Source organism: Ischnura elegans, chromosome 1, assembly GCF_921293095.1.
Source record: "Ischnura elegans chromosome 1, ioIscEleg1.1, whole genome shotgun sequence".
NCBI classification, from domain to species: Eukaryota; Metazoa; Arthropoda; class Insecta; order Odonata; family Coenagrionidae; genus Ischnura; species Ischnura elegans.
This window is the reverse complement of record NC_060246.1, coordinates 30362849-30385415: the sequence shown is the minus strand read 5'-3', so window position 1 is coordinate 30385415 and position 22567 is coordinate 30362849. Positions and strand designations below refer to the sequence as shown.

The 22567-nt window shown below is 39.7% G+C and overlaps 1 protein-coding gene across 2 annotated transcripts; it reads right to left on the bottom strand.

The window, feature by feature from the left end:
* Positions 1-462: 462 nt before the first annotated feature.
* LOC124157929 (C3 and PZP-like alpha-2-macroglobulin domain-containing protein 8) lies at positions 463-21756 on the bottom strand. 2 transcript variants are annotated; one of them, XM_046533027.1, is made up of 7 exons: positions 21649-21756; positions 9024-9189; positions 7758-7993; positions 6732-7157; positions 2838-3079; positions 1858-2001; positions 463-961 (listed from the first exon to the last, which is right to left on the bottom strand). In XM_046533027.1, exons 1-7 carry the CDS (start codon positions 21656-21658, stop codon positions 869-871), a joined length of 1317 nt encoding a protein of 438 aa, XP_046388983.1. In that variant the 5' UTR covers positions 21659-21756; the 3' UTR covers positions 463-868. The 2 variants fall into 2 exon arrangements, with proteins under 2 accessions (XP_046388983.1, XP_046388992.1); XM_046533036.1 differs by lacking the exon at positions 6732-7157.
* Positions 21757-22567: the final 811 nt, after the last annotated feature.

Sequence of the window (22567 nt, the reverse complement as noted above, 5' to 3'; positions counted from 1 at the left end):
TGTGTTGTTATAACTTAGCCATCGATATACAATATTGATAAGCCAACCTTGCAGGTCCAGCCACTTTCGTGGCACTGGTAAAAATTTAGCAACATTCTCAGGCAAAAATACGTTTATGTTAATCCCTGAATTCTCTAATTCTTAGTAATTTGTCATCTACGCCATTTCTTTTTCTTAAACAGTATTTTTCTTGCTTTAGTGTAAAATTCATGGTTACTTCTGTTGACTTCAATGCCAATGATTAAGATAATGTTATCTAAACAACAACAGTATAGTAAATATTTCACTTGTAACCCATACCTTTGATAAAGCCCGTTACAATTTTCCCAAGTAGTGTGTAGTACTTATAAAGTACTTCAGTGGCGTAACTGTTAGAGGTGTAAGGGGATAGATCCCCACCCCCGAAGCCTCAGAGAAATTTAAAAGTTCTTTAAAACTTGCTGAAGAATAAAACTGAACTGCATCTTTATAACATATTTTATTAACCTTCCCTCTCCAGTGAGTGCTCTTCTTTAATTGTGCATGCAGTATGCATTTAACAATTCCAATTCAAAAAATATTTTTTGATTACCAGCTTCAAATTCCCAGATGATTTGCACAGTATTATAACTAAATCACTACGTGACATTAAAAATATAATTATTTTTAAAATTCTTTGAAGATAAATGACAAGCACCTTTTCAGCTTAAACACTATCAATTAAAGCACAATGTCCTTGAAAATAGGAATATCAATTTTCAAGTATGTAAGGCAACTAGCTGTAACACCTTGCAAACATGGATGAGAGGCATGCTGAGGTGCTGGTAAAAATTGCTTCCTTTCTTCAAATGGCATGAAATAATTTCGTATAAGGTTTGACCAAAGCTCTTCAGCCCGACCTGGAAACCAGAACTTCATAATCTGGAAATCCAAGTTCACTGCCTCCATAAGGAATGTAGCAAACGCCATGGCTAGGATGAACCTGAGAAAGTAAATATTGTTGGTACAATAAGATTTCCTAACTTAATTAATAATATGATCAAGGTGGACACATTAAGAGTAAATGAAGTGATAATGCTCAAGTACACAATAACTAACCTAATTACTATTGTACACCAATTTCACTTAATGTCCTGATATTGGGGGCTTTCCATATTACGCAAAGGGCAACAATGTAGTACTCTACAGACATCTCTACTCCACCCCTTTCCCCTCCTCACCCCTTCCACTCTTCCCCTCTTTGGTATATAACCCACATTAACGACGCTACTTTTACTGCTAGTCCTATGAATATGATACAGTGTATCGAAACTAGTCTGGAAAATAAAGTTCCAAATTGTAGAAACAGCAAAGTTTTTCATTCACAAATCAGTAAGATGGATTTCTACAACGTGAAGGCCTGTACTATTCAGTGCATCATTGAAGGATAATACGTATTCCTGTTTCATCTTTCTTCAATTTCTCGTCATTCATTGTGATTAAGCCCAAAGATTGGCTTAGAAAGGGGAGAGAGGAGCTAACCGTACACTCAATGACAGGAATGAGAGTTTCACAAATTCAGGCTAGGAGGGCTGGTTTCTTTCCTTGTGTCAGCTCTCACTTATAGGTTTTGTATTTAAGGATGTCTGAAGGTTTTCAATGAAAGTCTGACGAAATGTCATTCAATACAAAGGGTTACCTAAAATCCTTTTTGCTAACTTGTAAATGGCTGTAAATTAAAGAGAAACATACTGTAATATTTTACCCCCTTATCTCACTCATACCACCTATTCCTTTTCTTATGATGGTGCTAATACGTTCTGATAAGGAAGGCCTTACTAGCTCATTTGAAGCCATTAAGGACAGTTAATGAAACTACAAATAAACTTTAATCTTTACCTTTCCAATAGTAATGGTCCCTTCATGTGGAACACGGCCAACGTACAAGACTTCTCCATCTTCTGTATTTCCACCAGGAAGAGCACCGGCTGGAATATCGCTGCCAGTTGAGGAAATCCATTCCAAATCTGTCCCACACAATACCTTCCAAAAGAAAAGAATGTTTAGCTGATTAGGTTTACTGGATTTGAAAAGATGCAACTATGCATGTATTGCTTGAAAATATACATTGTATAATATTTCATGTACGTCGATCAGTCTCCAAGTCATTAAATATCACAAAATTGAGTCTTATTTTAAAATACTCTTTGCTAAAGAAGAAAAAGTTGGTAGAATTTTTTCGTAGAAAATTTCATTAATAGTTTCATTTTTAAGTTGTAGAAGTGTTACTTTGAAATAAAATACAGCTAGGAGTACTTTTTAAATGGTGACCAAAAAATATCATACTTTACGTGCAGGCACCAATGAGGACCAAAGGGGGGGTCTTTAGAAGGTTACAACCAACGGGACCGGGAACCAGTACTACGACTGATATGCCCTTACTCACAGGGGGGGCGGGGGGGGGGGGGGTGAGGGGAAGGGGGGGTGAGGGGAAGGTGGGGGGTGAGGGGAAGGGGGGGGGGTGGAAGGGGAGAAAAAAGGAATGAGGTGCCACCGCAATAAGGAGCCCGTCGACATCTCTAGGGTAGAGATAGGAGTAGTAGGGTTGGATAGGGAATACCCTCATTGCTATGAAAGAGACCAGGGCCCACTACTATTGAAACCATAATTTGTTGTTCCAACGATTTTGGAAGATTTTTCTATAAATAAGAAAAATCCAAAGATCAATGCTTTACAGTTGAAACTTTAAAGCATTGATCTTTACAGTTGAAACCAGAGTAATTATTGCTTCACCGTCAAAATTAACTCAGAACCCTCACAGCATCTCTTACCCTTGTGCTTCTAAATACGGCCTAGGAATAATAGAGAAACAAGCTTACCTGATATTCTTCCTTGCCATGCTCCTCTCCTCCCCATGGCACATAGCATACTTTATGGTTGGGATTTACTTTCCCTGGGATCAGAGCATCATTATGACTGGCACGGCCAATAAACAGGTCACAGTCATGGTCTTGGCCTCCAACAAAAGCACCAGAAGGAATTTCTCCACCCACTGTATCCACCCACTGCCCAGAGGTGAAAGCAGAGCTTACCACTGGAGCAGAGCCTGCCTCATCTCCCTCTGAAAGATATTGTCACTATGATATATAGCCCATAATATGTAGTGCATTTTGATGGGCCAAGTTCATAAAATCAGTCCACTTTGACTTAATTGATTTGCTTAGTTGATATTTTGCTCCATAAAATTAATTAGTGGGAGTTTTGTAGACAAAGGATAATAATAATAATGAATTAGCTCATGAAAATCACAATTAGAGATGAATATGAGGCAAAATTTATGTTTCAGCACTAAAAATAATTTTGTTACTGATAATTTTTCTTCTAAGACCTGTGAAACATTAGATCATGCATTAATTTTGTATCCAACTGAAATTTCTGGCAGCAGAAATTATTTATCTCCAAAATGTTACTTTCATTTCCTTTTGGCTACTCCATTGGTTTGAATTAATCAGTAAAACCTCGTGTCCCATTTTAGCAATGATGGAAATGTTATCAATGCACACTTCTCCATCTAAATATAAAAAATATTCACAGCTATTCTGCTTGGTAAAAAGATGTTATTTTGTTTGGGAAATTTACTGAAGAGCCATAAAAAGAATGCATAACTAAGCATATTAACCCGAAAGCTCAGAGAAAGGGTCAGTCTCATAGGAAAGGAAGTTCAGGGACAAGTTTATAAAATTACTTAAAAATTTACAAGTAGAGAAAAAATTTTGTTTGGCATAGCCAACATACAAGAGGACCACCCACAGACATTAGCTTAGCCTCTAAACCCCCCTTATCCCACCTTTAACTATAGGAATGCTGAAATTGTGTCCTGGAAGCCCCTTCTGGAGCCCCAGTTCACAATGGGAAAATAGACCCTTTCTGGGTGGCCCTGAAAATAACAGCTCAACATGAAAAGGTGGCAAATTATAGATAAATATACTTTGCTGTAGGTAGCTGTTAATGAAGCATAGCACATTAACTACACACAAGTAGAGCAATTGTGTAAAGCATGGTTGAACAAAAAATAACTCAAGCAATGCGAAGTATACATTTGTTGTCCTTAAAGCTTACACCTTCAGATGTCCCAAACAAGGAGGGCAAAAATTGTGGGAGGGTAATTTTGAGCTGCATTAGACTGGTTGGCAGGTTGATGGGGATATTGAAATTGATCTTAATGAAAATCTTCGTGAAATTCACAATGAAAATCTTTAATACCAGCCAACCAGTGCTACTAGCTTTCTTCAATGAAAACAGGTTTTTGGAGAATAGATTTAATTCAATAATCTTCCACTGTTCTCAGGTGTAACCTGTACTTTAAACTGTAATCTGAAATCGTGTCACCATTCACAAAGGATTTTCATCATCCGATATGTATATGATTTTGAGTGCCTTTGGCCTTGGTCATGCAGTTGCAAAATCATTTTCAAATTATGCTCCACAAATGAAGCTAATGTTGATGACTAATGTTAACCACCTTCTATTGGGATCTCTCACTTGGGTTATGTAACATTTTATTGGTGCAGATTAAATGAAGCAGAGTTGCACTAAAGGTAGACTAAGTATACATACCATAGCAATATTTTTCATGTAGGTTAAACATGTACATACATAAAGAGTGGGTATGGATTTAGAAAAATAAGTTATCTAAGAATTAATTTCCATATTAAATCTTTAGTTGTGATCACTCTAAGCATCCCATAGGGAAAGGAACATGCTTTTTGAATAATAGACAAGCTGATATAAAAATCCTATTGATATACATACATACATAATAACTCGGCTGTCAACTACCATAAATCTGTCAGTGATATATTTTCAATGATAAATCATTAGCTCATTCACAGCAGTCCAAGGGCTATATGAACACAAGTGGATATGTAGGTTATTGGTATGTAAAGCCATAAAATATAACATGAACATAGGTATTACTTCACACACTACACCAGGTAAACAAGCCAAGCAACATATTAATGAAGAAAAACATCAATAAATAATTGAATACAATTGCCAATCCCAAATTGAAAGATGATCAGATGATGACAAAAATGGGGAAAGTATTTTATCAAGCTCACCATCATAAGATTGTCACATGAGTTGCTCGGCTAGAAGTTGACAATTCCAGAACCAGTGAGGCAATCCAAACATATGGCAAAAGAAAATTCTAATTGAATTCATGAATATTACAGCATACAGCGTGCTGATACCTATAGTTATATTAGACATCTCAAAGATGACAGATGAGTTGACGAGAAGAATACATCGTTCTACGATTTCTTGTATCAGGAAGTCTCTTTACAGGAAAAAGAAATCTACTCACATCAAACACACAAGCAAAAACTACAAACCACATAAATACAGGCTTGATGGCATTCACACAACACCATGGATCTTAGCTGACAATACATAAATATTGAAACATTAAAGCAGCTTAAAATCCTTAAGAAGCTGGTGAACATTGTGTCTCAAAATTAGAGTTGAACTATGCTAATGAAGTTAATTACAACTACATTTTAGAGCCAAGAAGTTTCTTATCTTCTGAATCCAGCTTTTTAAAGATTTTTCTGACAATTACCATTCAGTTACGTGAAAACTTCAATTCAATAAACCATTCATTCTCACATCACTTCACTGAATCATGCGCACAGAGGAGATATGGAATAGAAACAAAACGATAAACTAATGGTTAAGATAAAAAAAATGACAAATCTGAATACCCTCAAGTTTACTCTTAATTCAATAATTATGAGTGACTTTCTTGCACAAGCACACATTCAAAATCAATATTCCCTTCCCAGCTAAGTGATCCCACAAAATATGCAGTCAATTAATGGTATGTCATGAGGAGGTCATGTATGTATACATGTCCATTGAAATGTGATTCTTGAAATTTTATGTAATACTTGTATGGAGAATTAACGTCTACAACAAATGATTTTTGCCATGGGTGGCGGCTACTCAATACTCCCAAGCTGAACATCATGAGAAGGAAGATAGTTGCCAAATAAAAATGTGATCTGAAGAAAGCATTACATATCATTTATCCCTACAATGCCTGTACTCTTGCATTAAGTTTTTCATCTTGGCATCCACTGTGGAATGATTGTAAGGTGTATTCTATTGTATGTTGAATCTACGTTACTTCTGGATGAGGACTCAGATTCAAGAGCATTAGCGCATTCAAATGCTGCTATGTTGAAAATGTGCTTAGGTAAAAAATATGGTATAGAATTATATAATTGATGACATATTATGCGAGACGAAACAAAAATCAACAAAATTTACTTGAGGTAGTTATCACCTGTTCATTGCTAAAAGATAAACTATTATTTACACGTATAACTATTTGTTTCTTTGTTACAGCTTAAGTATTTGTTCAAACACTGTTGCAGCCGATTGCAATAAATCAAACTCATATTGTCAGTCAAGAATTTCAGAGAGTAATCAAAACTTAAATTAAGCAAAGAGCCGGTTAGTGATTTGTGAGTGGAAAATTTTGTTTTAAATGCCTATATTCACCTTTCCATTCTGTTAGGTTGTTTAATGTATGCGATTAGATATTTAAACCGTAATACATTTTTCTTAAAAAAATCTAGAGCTCCATTATGAAACCTCTTGTCAAGAAGAATTGTATTAAAGGAGATTTGTGGGCCAATTTTTCATATAAGATTGGCTTCACCCATCGAGGTCGTAGGAGCTGTTTTGTGAGTCACAAAAATGTGGCTGACCTTTGATCTTCCAGTGTCCTCTGGATCCCCAAGCTGTTCTCACCCCAATGTGTGTGACTCCCACTGGGTCTGGATCATTGTACTCTAGGATTGGTACAGATGCTGCCCCTCCAGGTAAAACTGATACCTTCCCATTATTCCACTTCACTCGAAAACGCTGAAATGTAGAATCTGTGACAATTCCTGGAGTTTCAGCAGTTGCACGATCAGGTTTGACACCATCCCGTCGAATTGCTGAACGCATATTTTCCCACCCTCCGATGAATACTTCAATTCGGGGAAATGCCTCATGGTTGGCAGGAGTTGGAGATGAGATGAGTGCTACGTGAGCATTGGATGAACAGCGGACATCCAGTGTCACAGCACCACTGGGAATTGGCCAAAACTCGTACTGCAGTTTGTCAGGAGAATGGATGGTGCGTGAGCCTGGTAATAGGCAATTATGATAGCGGACGATTGCACATGGTTACAATAGGTCAAATGTATTGATGGGAAATGGATCAGTACTAAAATAATGACCTCAAGTTATCCACAGCAAGCCCTGTAAATTCAAAATTCTCTAGATACTTAAAAAGAAGGGAGAGTTCTAATCTTGGTGATAAGTAATGCTTGAGATAAATATTGAGCAACACTGAATATAAAAAGAACCAGGCACTCCAGAATTTTGCAAGAGGAATTGGAAATTTAAATTTCACTACTGGGCGTACATAATTACATACACCGTGAGGAGAAGGTAAAATATGGTATACAAAAGACACGATCACCGACAATGTTACCAAGTGGGGTGCTAGAGGGTAGTTTAAAAATAAAAGTAATAATCACAGGGTTGCCGTTAAAACAGAAGGCATCAAGCCATCAATACCAAATAGATGAGGTCATATGAAAAATTTGTGAAATAATGGAACCTTACTTGTAAGGATTAATGTTGAAATTCAATTGATCATCTTACTCTTGGGATTGCCAAATGTACTATGAATTTATACATTCATTGATGTACAGATCTTGTCAGAACCAATGAAGACTTACCCTCAACGACCCACTGACCAGTGGCACCCCAACCAGTTCTGACACCATAGTGACCAATGGGGAAGGGATCAGGATCAGCATACTCCAGGAAAGGTGAAGCTTGTCCACCATGCCCAACCTGAATGGTTCCATCATTCCATTTAATCCAAAATTCACGCTCCTCATCTGCTGTCACTACATTGGGGGTCTCAGCTTCAGCTTTATCAGGCTTTTGGCGATCACGGCGCAAAGCAGATCTGGAAGAATGGTATACATACATATTTCAATTCTTTCACACACAACTGACATGCATGGAAAGCATGAGAAAACAGTCATCCCATATGAAAGGTAAAAAAAATGTTGCATACAAATATAGGATAGCTCAGCTTACATTTTCAGGAAAAGTAAGTGCAATATATTTGAAAGGTAAGGGATCATAAAAACAAATGGTTGGGGTAGAATGTGGTAAGAAAAAAACTAGGATCAAAATGGAATTAAAATATCTACTTCAATGTATGAACACAGCGAGAAGCAACAGGTAGGTTTGAGAGGTGTCTAGGCATTGGGAGGTCAGATAATTTCCATTGCTGAAAGGAATGTTATAGTTTGTGCATTATCTTTGAAGGACCTACCAAAACCAATAAATTCGTAATCATTGGAGTAGAAACCACTGTAGGGGTGTGGGGAGATACACATGTCTCTATCCCTTATCATGCCTCCCTCTTCCCTAAAGGCATCCAATCTAGATTCATATTTTGGTAGAGGCATTTTGTGCAAATGGTGTAATAATAAGCATAGAATTTGCTTTGACTACATTTTACATGGGGTGTTGCTTCCTTTTTGAATGTGCATAATTTATACTTTCCTCAAAGATTTATATTTGTATTTATGCAATATAAAATTATATGGGAACGTGACCCCTGCATCCAAGAAAGCTTCCCTTCATGTAAAATGGAATTGCTATCAAAGGGAGATCAAAATTAATATATGTATAATTGATTGCTGTGATGTGTTGCTAAATTTTGGTGATCGGAAATCTGACCAGACCTAAATAATCAATGGATGGTAGCTCCATTGGTTCAACAACAGGCCAGGCCAGTTCTTAGTGGGGTCAATTGCTCCTTCATTGGGTCCTAATGTGAAATATATTCAAAGGAAGGGGGCAAGACTGCCCAGACACTAGTTACTTTTGATGACATTTTGTTTACCTTCCCCTTAGCAAGCTCCTAGAAATACTTGATGATGGAGAGGTTTGCAGTTCACTCATGACTTCAAATTTTTACTCACTTCGTGTTTCCCCATCCGCCCAGGAAGATCTCATAGATTGGCTCACTTTCACTTGGACCAGTGGTTAATGCTACATGAGCATCATTGGCTGCCTTCACGCGAAATCTTAAGGATCCATGATTCAATGGGAAAAAGGTATATTCCAACCTGTCCTCTGTTTGGATCTCTGTAAGAAAAGAGCATTTCAGTTAGCAATCAGCACTCACTTAGGTTATGATTTCCAAAATACAGGGTGAGGTATGGAGTTTAAAAATAACAGCTTTTATGTGGCAATTTCCTATATAATCTGTGTAGCATAGAATGGCTAGTATAGAATATAAACTGTGTGAAGTAAATAATCATAGTCCACCCAGTGGTATTCTAGGAAATTACATAAAATATCATCGAGATTTCCTTTATCAGCAAACTAGCAGGTCACTAGATGTGGCTCAGGAAGGATAGTACCCAGAGAAGTGGGAAACTTGAAACCCCCAATTTATCCCATGGTAGACTCAAAATTGAAGTAAGATGGTGAGCAGAAGACTTATAAGTAAACAATGGTAAAAACTATTTCCATGCAAGAGATCAGCTTATATACCACTACACAACATTGATAGTTATGTTTGCGTACGTGGATAGACCAACAACATCGTGTGAATGCATACCCCAGCAAAAAGGTTTGCACAGAGTATTGGCGAGTGGAGTATCCTGTGAGTTATGCTTACCCTTTGAACGTGTCAAGAGGTGTACCTGCCTGGCAGGATACCAATCGCAGATTTTTATGATGTGACGTAACAAATGGTAATGAGAAAACGTGTCGAAGGACGCAAGCTTAAGTAGCACTACGGGGTTCGGAAGCATGAGATACCATGTACTATCTTCGGTCGCAATCCATTCTGCCGTATGGAAACGCATAGCGGATAGACAAACAGACATCCTCTTATTTACCCAAATTTTACTCTTACAGCAAAAAATTCCGCTATTAATGTGAAGGTTTTCCGGTGGTGGAAAATAATCAGATTCAAGGATGGTAAGAAAATGCGCTCGCTGACAATTTTTTTCTGTATGCGGTACCGTGTGGGCTCATCCTAATTTTAAATGTTATCCACAGGTTGTTCTTATCATACCTTTTTTCCATAGTTATTGCTTGATTCTGTGTTACTTTCCTGCCTATGGGTTACAACCATACCGAAAATAAGGCCACAATGGACACTCCTCACTACGGGGAAAATATTCGCCTACTTTTTCATCAAAGCAGTGAGTAAATTTTCCCACCATGTATTTATGTGAAAATGCGAAGTTATATTCTTCAAACCTCAAAATGATACTTCCCGAGCAATAATATAATCACATTTTTTTAGGGCTGTTCGGAAATCTAGTGCCCCGGAACTGATAGCTGTTGGAAGTCTCCCAGTTGGTAGTCATGGAAGGGATGAATATATTAAGTGAATTTTACCTGATTCGGTCAGATCGACGATGGTCGCGCATGTTTTTGTGTGGGATAGCCGAGATTACCCGTTGGTCTCACGTCATCACGTTTAGTTTCGCAACGTATGTCAATCTCATCTTAATGCAATTGTTGTATGTTATAGATCTCTTGCCAAACCTCATTTGGGTGACTGATATCATCCTCTTTTCGCCTCTCGTTAGATTATCGTAGCACGCTGACTAAGTCACCGATTCCAGGACTGGGAGGTACTTCCATCGCAAGCATTAATTACCGCGTAAGATTTTTATTACTATATTGAGGTATATTTTTATTTTAGACATGATTATTTACTCTTCAACTGTAACGTGGCTCTTTAGGAACAAAAATATTTAGGAGATGGTGAAGCAGATAGATACGTATTTCAAAGTGCTCTCGCAGGAGAAAGACGAGCCTTTTCTCTCTGCTTTTAGTTATCAACCGTTGATTTTCACCATGTCGAAAATTAAGTTTTCCTGATGCCGCTAACAGGGTAACTGCACTTCAAGAAGAAGAAATTGCGGGCGCTTAGGGCGGGTATGGGCTGCCACGAGCCAAGCGCGATGGTAGTATTTTTTTTCTTCTTCTGGATAAAGAAAAGCGATGGCAAGACCGACAACTACAAAATCGTATACGCTACCGATTTTAACTGCTTCCGCCGAGTGCCGTTTTACGAAATAAAATATTTGCGTGGAAATAACGAAATTTTCATTTATTACCATTATTTAATAAATACATTTAGATTTTAGTGAGACCGTACCCTAGAGGGATGGGATAAAGAGCCTGTCCCTGATTAAGTATATGAAAGTCAAAAGTTTTAATACTATCTTTCTTTTTAATCGCCGAATGGAAATTTGGTGAAACCGTATTCTACATGGATGGGTGAAGGGGTGGGTGGGCTGGTCTTCCAATAGGGTAGTTTCCTTTGTCAAAGAAAACGAAAGGCATCAATTGCGATTCGTTACCCACCATTAGTGTATTCATAATATACAAATTATTTCGTTTTAGAAATACCGGTTTAGACGAATGGCAATGGTCCATTTTTATCCTCATTTGAAAAGGACCTGATTGGCGCCCATGCGATGCCACTCCACGTGATGTCACAGGGACCTAGTTTCTATACGAGAAGATAGGAGTTATACATCGTCTGAGGTTACCAATGCATGCATGAGGCGCAGAGCTCAGGGAAACATGCCTTAATAATCACTATTATTATAACTGGCTAAGGTCGGAAAGTTTTCCTCGTTTGATAAGGTATTAATAATCCTTATTTAAGCAAAGCGCTACCAGCCAGCAGGGTACTCGGCTACCCGCTAGCAGCCTGCGTCGTATCAGCGCTAAGCCTTGCCTCAAGGTCACCTCTCAGGGCAGCAGCGGGAACCAGAAATACGTCACACGAAGAGATTTCCCGGCATTCATACTTACGCGTCGCGTTTTCGCGCGCTTGAAAATTTTCACTTTTCATTTAATCGCGAAAAATAGATATAGTCATTTAAAAATCTAAAAGCGTGAAATACGTACTCCAGGAGTAATAATCTTTCGATTTAGGCAATAAAAAAATAATAGGAAACCACCCTATTCTTGGTGGTCCGTTCATTCCGATCATAACGATAAGAGGGCCCTCAACTTTAGCCCTCAACCCTTCACTCTGGGAGCTCACTAATTTCATTGTAGCCGCTACACTTTTTTCAGAGATAATCTTGAATCAGTTATTTTGGTCCCCTTCCCTCGTGAGAAGTCTAAGGCAGTGGCGCAGCGGGGGGAAGGTTTTGGGGGTTAAACCCCCCCCCCTCCCAGAGCTCAGAGTAATCTTTAAGTTTAATCCATTTTACTTAATTGGATCAGTATTACTTATAGAATAGTGTTAGGATCAATCAAATATCCCTCAGAGCCGTAAAAATCGCCATTTTGAACCATTAGTCTTAAAAATTTTCTGAAGGAGGGCCCACGCAACGCCTGCTTACCTGACGGGTATGCAATACCCGCACACGCCTAAGTATTGGTTGCGCCTAAAACACTTAATTTTTAGTTGCGCCCCTGGTCTAAGGCTCTTCGATTTTCCCGGCTTCAAATTGTTTGCTAATTTCAAAGTATTTTTAGAACTCTGGGCGAAATCTTCGATTTATTCCTCGAGGGTTTGTCAAGCCCAGTGGCGGATACATAAGGGGGGCTTCCCCCTCCCCTGCGGGGCTGCCCGCATTGCCGAACATTGCAGGACCACAATCTTCACATTTTTTTATATCATAAGACGGAATTGTCTTGAATATATGTATGATCAGCTTAAATATAACTTTCCCAAACTTTCCTAGTGACTTGACAATTTTTCATTACGATAAAAGTGAAGGTAGCTCAAGATATCTTTTGCGCCCCCCTGAAGAGTTTTTTCTGTATCCGCCACTGGTCAAACGTGACTACCTCTTGTAAAAACTGCCGACGATAATACAATCTAATGAATTCGCATACGTTTAAATCAAGGTGCCCCAGTGATCTGAATGGGTGGGAGGTCTCGTATCTGTCGCATGAACGAGTGAGTCACCGCCGCCCGAGCAGCAAGCAGACCGCCTTCGCCCTCAACGCTAAGACCCGAGTACTGCACGCGACCCTCTTCCCACTCGCGCCAACCCCACACCCTCTCTGCCCCCGCTCGGCCGAGGAGTCAAGGCCGCCATGCCGTCATCCTCCACAGAAATCACCCTCGTCCTCGCCTCTCCTGCACGAGGCGGCCATCTTTCCTTCGTAACCGGACATCCCCCCCCCCCGCCTCTCGCACCTCATTCATTGCCCCTCGTCTGCATTCCACCGTCATCGACACACTGACGTAGGCACTACTTTTTAAAAGAACAGAGTGCTCTGAGAATCTCCTACATTTACTAATTTTAGCTTTTTTTGACGAACTGACTCATTCCCATTCTAGAACTTAGCATATCTGTTGTTGCAATACTTTTATCCGAATCACTAACTTCCGTAGTCAGATTTAATGACGTCCCGTCGATTGTTTACAGTGAGGTGATTCTGGGAACTATTTAAAGGAATAGTTCTTGGAAGAGTATGTCATTGAGTTCTGTTTTAGCCCGACTAAATTTAATTCCACTCAGAAAGTGATTGTTGCTTGTCACTGATTATACACGGGAAATTTCAGTAATAAAACTTACATCGGACTGCATGAGTATTAGTTATTTTCATACGCGCATCAAGGCTTTGAGGCCTTATTTCGGGCTTATATATAAAACCTTTTGTTAATTTCATCTTGCCGATGAAAAAAATCCGTCCGACGATTTTACGCAATATAAAATTGCAAATTCATTGGAAAGACATTAATGGATGAAAATAAGCCTAAATATGTGAAAAGAAAATATTTACGCAGTCCCTGGAAACATTTTTTCTCATCTTTTCTTTGCTGTTTTAGATGCCACTGCCATTCAAGTCACGGAAGTTGTGGTGACTTCCCCTGCATAGCATCTGTAATTTCATGTGTCCTAGATGCAACAAACTTTGCTGCAGGCCAAGTACAGCACGACGCGACGTCTTTATCTGTCGAGCATTTTATTGACCCCTGGCGAAGACCTTAGGCTCTTCTCATTTGGGATATTCCCTTGCTACTATATTGATTTAAGTGGGGTGGTCTGGTGAGGTTTACTCTATGTAAGGGGCGAAACGGGCGGCGGGAGTTTCTTCGTCGCCTACGCGTGCACACAGACTCGTTTTCCCACCAACGCGTGCTGGCGAGTCACACCCTAAGGGAGCCGAGAATTCCTTGAGGCAACTATGGGGAGAGAGCTCGCTTCCTCGAGATATTCTCAAGCGGTGAAAGCAAAGCCATCACTGTACCGAGGGAGGATCTCTTGTTCCAATGGGCCACTACCTAATGCAGTCTCCTTCCAGACATATTTGAAGGCAAATTAACATACTAGAATTTGAATGGAAGAATTTCATCCACGGCTTTTGATTGAAATAAAGGGAAATGCATGGGATTTAAAAGTACTTTGGTTCCTAGAGACGACGGACTTCGGTCTTAGGAACTCTTTCCAGCCTAAAGCTAGGAAATTACAGGATACTGCGTGACGAGTCCCTATGTCATGATTATAACTCGATATGCCTTAAAAAATAGACTACAGACGGGGCAGGTATTTTTAGAAGTGAACGAGAGAGAAAATTGCTGACGTTAAAACTAACATTCATGTCTCGCTATTTGAATTTATAAAAGAAGGAAGATCTTCATTCTTTGTCCGGAGATGAAATGGGATTGAAAATTTTCCTAAAGCAATATTTTCTCTTCTTGTTGTCTTAGTGGATATCTTGACTATAAAATCCCTCTGAGGGAATTCTACTCTAATCTCTAGAAACTTAGTGGTACTACATAGCCTAAAAATGTCTCGCGTACAAGAAAGGCCCACATTTCACTTCTCCTAAATCTATTTTTAAAATTCACTATTTTTCTTATACAACAGGCGCTGCAGATACGATCGCTATTGATTTCGAAGCATTCGCGTCATAATTGAGGAGAATGACGCGAAGCTTAGAAACCTGTTAGCATCTCCCTCCCCAATCCATTCAAGTTCGCTATTCAACATCTAAAACTTTGATATTTTCCCTGTAATAAAACCAAACAGCGAAACTGCATGAGAATGCGCCTTTGACACAGACTTTCCTTCAAGTTTTCCTAATATGATTGAGAAATTGCAACCTTTGCCGTTAGGGTTAGCTCCTAGTTTCCGATATGGATTAAATCAGTTTAAGCCCCAGGTTACTTGGCATGAATTTTCCATGAATTTTTTTATCATTTTCAAGGAGGTAAATAACAGACACATTGAGAATTGGATCGAACAGTGGGGACACTAGATTGGGAAAACGTGGTCAAGTAGTCAACAGAGATTTGACATTCTAATTTTTCGTTAATAACCCGAATAAGAAATCAGCTGAAATGAAGGATTACGTCATGTAAATTATTTTCAAGTCCAACTATCATTGCGGACGCTTGAATGACGATGAATAGTTCTTTCGGGGGGAACATTCGTGGCGCTTAAAGGTCATCCATTGCTCTTCGTCCAGTGGACGATTAGATAAAAATGAAACGCACACTCATTATGCTTTAAATGACGAGGTAAAAGGTTGCGTTGGATAACCACGTATATGATTACCATTTTTATGTTAACCTAGGAAACCCCCCGTTTTAATTTGCTCCCAAATATCTTAGATTTTTTATTTCTTAGCATTAGGGAGAAAAATTGATCATTTACTTTGAAAGGCAGAGCATGTGCTGATATCAAGTTAGGCATGGCAGATTTATTAAGAGATTTCCTCATCGCGATAAGTGGTTTTAGCTGGCAAGTTGAAGCCAGAGTATTTGTGAATAGCTTTTATGTTAGCGCAAGACGCTGCGTCGACTTTACAATTAGTTTTTTTTAGTTAAGTTTAACGACGTAACGGTCGAATAAACTGCAAAGTTAAGAGCAATTTAAGGCATTATGGATAATTTGTAGCCAGAAAAAAATCGGGAGGACATTTTTGAGAGGGGAATCTTTCCTGTGGCGTTAAATCGGAGGGTATACCTACATATGTAGGTAGGTAGATAGCTGCATCCTCCCTAAATTTCGGGAGGGGGATGACATCCATAAGCACCGTTCTGCTCGCTATGACCTTTATTTGAATGATCACTTTTCGGGTTTTCATATATCTTTTAATTACTTATATAAACAGTGTACACGGTATAGTAATTCACTTCCATACTATTTTTCTCGTAAAATACTTAATTTTTCATTACATTTCCGATTGATAATATTAAAGGCGGTTAGGTGCAGCATACGCACTGCGTTTTATTTAGTCACTTGAAACTAAATATTCTCTTCGGTTGATACCTATCGATTTCATAAATAATTTCTTATGCTTCATGGAATTATAAAAATGATTCTCTGCCAATCAAATAGTGGAAATTGAGGAAATAATTCATTCGACGAAAACGGAGAAAATGTTGTCCATGAACCGTAGTAGATGCGAATCGAAAATCGCGGGTTCCTGGGCGTTGACATTGAGAAGCATGCAATGGTCTCGATTCCGCTCGCTAGACATGGATTTTTCGGAGTGGATTGCAAGGTCTATTTATAAGTGGGCGTAGAATTCCCCTCGCTCCCCTCCGCAGCGCGTGCCGCTCCTCCATCGGCACTCCCTGTGAGCGCGGCTTCTCAGAAATCAGCCTGGCGACGACGCGCCCCGCCGTCACTGACGAAAATATAAAGGGGGCGTGCGGTGGTTGGCCTTTTACTCTACGTTGCTGTCCTTCCCTCTCATCCTAACTCATTAGCAGTCTTCCGAATCGCCCCTCTTAAATTACGTACATTGCAAATCAACAATTCTCAATTCAAACATACCAAATTACTGAAGAGATCATCTCCATTCCAGAAATCAAACCGAACAAACAGTTCTGTTTAACTTTCAAGCAACTGAATTTTCAAACGTTACATTCTCAGAAGCAGGAGCGCAGCTAGGAATTGAGGCTTGGGGGGGTGTTTAGGTGCAAATAATACCGGTGAGTGTGGGGGTATGGAATACCCACCAGGATAAACGGTAGGTGGGAGATTTATGAATTGCGGAATTTTTTTTATGAATTAATTTTTTTTGCGGAACTGTGCAAAATGGTGAGTTTTACGGCTTTCTAAGGGATATTTTATTGATCCTTACACTATTCTATTAGTAATATCAATTCAATTATGTAAAATGGATTAAACTTAAAAATTTCTCTGAGCCCTGGGGGGGTTTAACCCCCAAACCCCCCCCCCTCGCTGCGCCACTGCTCAGAAGTACTCTTGCAAAGGAATGCCACATTTTCCGTCTTACGTGATTTATTTCTTCTCCAAGAATACTAAAAATTCTTAACTCTAGATCACTGATTTTGGTATTAATCAATGTTTTTTTCTTCGAATTTATGAGACCCGATCTTCTTCAATTTACAAAATTTAATCACACGCTCTTGTTTGATCAGTTCAATAAATGCATAAGATAAATTTGTATGGTTCAACCGTCTGCATTCCCTCGATGCATCGAGGTGTCTTAATCACAAATGGAGCGATGGAAACTCTACCGGTACTGGATCGTATTATTTTTGGTACTTGCTACAGGAAAATAAAGCGCAAGAAGGCGAGCCATCATATTCAAGTATAGTGGATTGAAGCCTTTATTGACAGCATGTTGAAGGTATAAGTATTGCAATGGAAATGTATGCGGTAATTTCCCATTGTTCTTCATCTCCGGATTAATATTCCCTGAAGCCTGAAGTTATTAGCTATATTAATATTCCCCATTTTAAAAAAGAAATTGAACAGCGTTATTTACTTTTGAGTGCATTTGAAATGGATGTTGCTTTGAGAAGTACGCACACACTATCATAATTCTCAAATGAGGGAAAACTAACTCGACTGGATATTGCCTAAGCTCTAAAATTGAAGGTAAACCAAGTCGACTTTCGGACTTGCTGCGAATGAAATGTATTCCGGATGCAATAATATACTTATTTCGCCAAATTCCTTTTCCGATTTTGCGTCATAATTGTACACCACCGGAAATCGCCCCACGACGCGCGACGATTAGTGTATTTGTATGAAATGATTGCCGAGGCTGGCAAGGCAATCGTTCTCTTTTGTTATCGCGAATTCAAGTCGTGAACGACATCGGAGTTACAAGTGGAAGGCGAATGGTTCCACCGATGCGAGCTCTACGGTTACACTCCCACGTCAACCAGCCATGCGATAATGAGGGACTCAGCGAAGCATACTAATGGAGGTGGGGTAAGAGGAAAGGGCAGCTGTCTCCTCCTTTGGTTTACTGGCCTCACACCCCTCACCTAGCTTCCCTACGAACACAATGAGAAGCGCATGCCGGTTCTGTTTGTATCTCGCTTCTAACGGAGAATTCCCTATCACTACGGCGCATCGACGCCTGCCAAAAAAAATATTTTATTTTCGTACTCTTCCCTTCGAATATGACTATGCCACGCAGTGCCGTCCCCCAATCTTTATTCAGCATTCCTGCGGAAGTTGATGGAAATAAATTTGCTCTCATAGTCGACAATTTAATATATTTAGCTCACCTCAAAACCACAAGCATTCCGTCACTCAGTGAAATTATTCGTATTACTCCTCTAAAAAAATTGTACTTGACGATAGACGAGACAGAGGAACGCGTCAGCACTCATGACTCGTGAATGATTAAATTTTTAGTGGAGGACTTCAGATTTATTCAACTACGAATTTATTACTCTACGAAGTGAATCCTAAAGGTATTTATTCGTATTGTTGTCGACGACAGAGGGAGAAAATAACAGTTTCAGCCGCGGCACACCTTTTAATAATTTCGACTGTAAAAAGCAACTTTCCTCACTTTTATTCCATACTTAAAATGAGGACTATGGTTTCTCTACTCGCTTCCATTTTCAATGGGCAAATTTTTCAACTTCTCCAGAGAAGATAATGAAGGAGAGTGATTGGAGGGACCCCTGCTTAAAACATGGTTGGGTTCTTGAAATAATTTTTTACCTTGATAGTAGAACTTAATGGCGAAACCATGTTACATGAGTGTAAAATGATTAAATGAAAAATCAGGGCATGTTGCCAGTTTGTTTCTTTTCTAAGATATCTCCGTCTAATATCCAATTCGCTGCTGAATGCCATCAATCCGATTGCTTGTGGTGTCACCCCATTCATAAAAACGAAGAACCCTAATGATCTTCCTATTGCAGTTTATCTATTTATTTTCATCGTGTCTATCGTTGGACGAGGTGTGGTGAAATCTTTGTCAATCGCTCGACCGCAGCCAATAAAATAAATGTAAGCAACATTTTCTTTCGCGAGTTGAACTAGTTGATTTCTTTAGGAGTGCAAAACCAACAAAGGAGCTTTTGGCTTCGAAACAGCGTAAGACCCCGAAGATGGACCAGGTGAAGGCTTTAGTTGCATAGTACTACGCTATCGCTATGTAACGATCAATTTTCACAATTCAAGGTTTAATGCGGAGGATTGTCCTCTAGTATTTCCGAAATAGTAAGGACGCGGTGGAGGCGGTATGTGCATCTGTTTGTCGCAGGGAAGGTAGCGTTGGCGCAGGGAAGAGGGGTGGGGTGGGCGGGTGTGCTGTCTGAAGGGGGCGGGTCGCTCCATCAAGGAGTGGCTGCCGGCATTACGGCGGACGTACGCAGCCGGAAAATTTTCCCTAAGTCTCCCACCCCTCAAAGACACCTCTCCCCCTTCGCCTTGAATTACTACCACTGACGTAATAAATAAACAAATGGCGCCAACCTTAATAAGCTACGACTCTCGGGGATGAATCTTTCTATTGATTTAATGAATGGGGCAGACAAAAAAATCAATGGATGACTACACTGAAGCATTTGACGCAAACTTCCTTTCCATCACTGTGAGGGAGCACGTAAGATGCAGACAATGCCTATTCCGCGCGGTAACCGAGGCATTTGCGTAACTCGCCTTCATTAATTCAACCCAACAACAATTGATCGCTTAAATTATCGTCACTATTCATTATGAAGACACCGGTTTATTGGCTGGCAAAAACTTATGTGCTCTGGAATGCATTAAAATTATTGAAGTCGAACGCCCCTGCGCTGTGAAGAGGACGATCTTTCCGGGGCCTCAAAACTATTGAGCGAGAAACGAAAAAGTACGCAAGAAAAATATTTACGAAATCGAGAGGAAGAGAAAAATTGAGCAGGTTGGCATTTCCATTAATTTGAGGAGTATAGGTTCCTGTCACCCAAATCGCGGGTGAGACATCTTTGATAAAAAATTTCATTCCGGATGAATCCATTAGTGGTGAAGGTGTGCTACGGCTACAACTACGTTGGACTTCGTAATTCCCACCCTCAGTAGTAATCGCAGATTTTTAAAGTCGACTCTTCAGTTACACGCTCTTCCGAGCTATTTTATTTCGCTTCTTGGCCGCCCACATCAACATTCTCAACGGCGCATAGCCGCGGTCTCGGAATTCAGGACTGACAGCTCAAGTGAATAAGAGGCGATGACCTCACCGAACGCCGCCACGAGACGCTCGGAAGAGGATTGCAGAGTTAATGGCGGTGAAATCTCACGAAACATCTCTCACTGCTTGATTTCGTAAGTAAAAATTAATACATGGCCAATAAGCATAGAAAGGTTCCATAAGGCGGAATAATTTATCGTCATATCTCCCTCATTTCTTACTCGACAGGACAACATGTAATGGCGCAAATGATCGTACTACTCGGGACGAAAACTTGAAAAATAGAACCAGGGGGTTTCATACACTCATTCAATAAATATCCATTGTCGAGGGTGGCCTCCGCAGCACGGCGGAAGCCCTCATAGACCTAAGAATGCCAAGGGGCGTGGCTTACGTGTTCGGTTCGCGACCTTTAGGTGGAGAATAACTGTTTTACAGACAGTCTCATGACCCCAAATTCTTTAAGTCCTACGTACTTTGCCCGATTTACATTTGAATGTTCACTATTATTTTACCAAATTGCCGCATTTTATGAAATGAATTCCTTGACGCACAAACAACCAAACACGACTATGACGTTCGCCAAAACCAAGGCTTGTAGTAAAAATCATAAGGAAAATTACTCATCCGCATTTTGACCTTTGATTAATGCATGGGAAGTAATTATTTCGAATGAAATTCTGATGCCAATATCACAGAATAACGTCTGTCAATAGAGTAGTTTAGTGCGGTGGACGTTTGAACTCGTGGGAGGGGGCATTTAGAAACACCCTGATGATGATCGTTGAAACTGGTTTGCACTCGCTTTCAAATGAATTTTCATTAGTAAAAAATAATATCACCACTTTAATTGCTTCCTTGCTTTTACCTAACCGACTTTTTTATCCGGCCACCACGTAGGCGGGTGGGAGAGTCGTCAAGGAAAGGCAAGTGGGAGTGGAGAACGACCGGACGCGAGGGCCGGCCGGCTTGACCATAACGGGCATTGACACAATTGTTGCAGCTACTCTCGACAATCTCGGTTAATTTAACTATCACAAGTAGCGATAAATCTTTTCCATAACATTTTCTACCACGGCAATGATTACGCGATGAAGTCTCCACTGTATTTCACGCACCCCTCAAGAAAATGTAAATTTGTAGCACTAATAAGAAAAAAAGAATACTCCGAGAAATAAATCGAAATATTAAAAAACTCACCTCTGACCATCTTGAGACTTGTTTAAACTTCCGTTGGATTGGAGACAGCGAAGCAACGCCTTTGAACTCTGGTGAGGTACTGGAAGAGGCGAGCTACGCCGCAGGACGGGTACCAGTTCACGGGATCCACGACATCCTGCGGCGCATGCGCAGTGGCTGGATATTTTCTATCCGCCTCCACCACTCCCGTTTCCCATCTTCAACGCGAAGCGAGATTCCACGCGTTGGTTTCCTTTCATTTCACCTGACGTAATTTATTTTTATAGCGCCGACAGCTCACCTTCAGAGCCCCGAGAGTTGAAGAGGGGAGAGTACCGTTTACTGAGAACAATTAGGCACGGAAATTGCATCAAATTTATTTTAGTTTATTTTTCTGCTATTCCTAGTGGTCCATTGTCATGTAGGATTCTATTTTGAATGTACCAGCTGGTGTACATCCAGACTCTTCTAAGCATGTTTTGAGTAAATTCGGCTACGCGCTAAGTACCTCTGCATATTTTTTTGATTTTGAATTTCATATCTTTCATCATCAGAATTATTTTTTTCTTGAATAAACATTGGTTCTGAATAAATTTTCATGCGATTTAATTTTAGCAATTGAACATCGTCTTGAATATTTCTGAAGAAAATAATAATCCGAAAACCAATGAAAGCGGGACATAAATATTCCCAGTCGTCGTCAGTTGAAGTCAATCAGCGACTCCACCCTAGTTCATTTCTACGTGGCCTTTTTGGATGCTCATATGATTCCATCAATTTTATGGAGGATTTTCTTCTGTTTCAATATTGCGTTCTTGTACTTTGCTGTTATTATTGCGAGGGCTATTTTTAGTTTTTTGATCCATGATTTCTCAGAAACTCATTCGTTTCTATCATGGTTCTCGGGAGGGTCTTTCATATTCGCCGCCGTTGCAGTTGG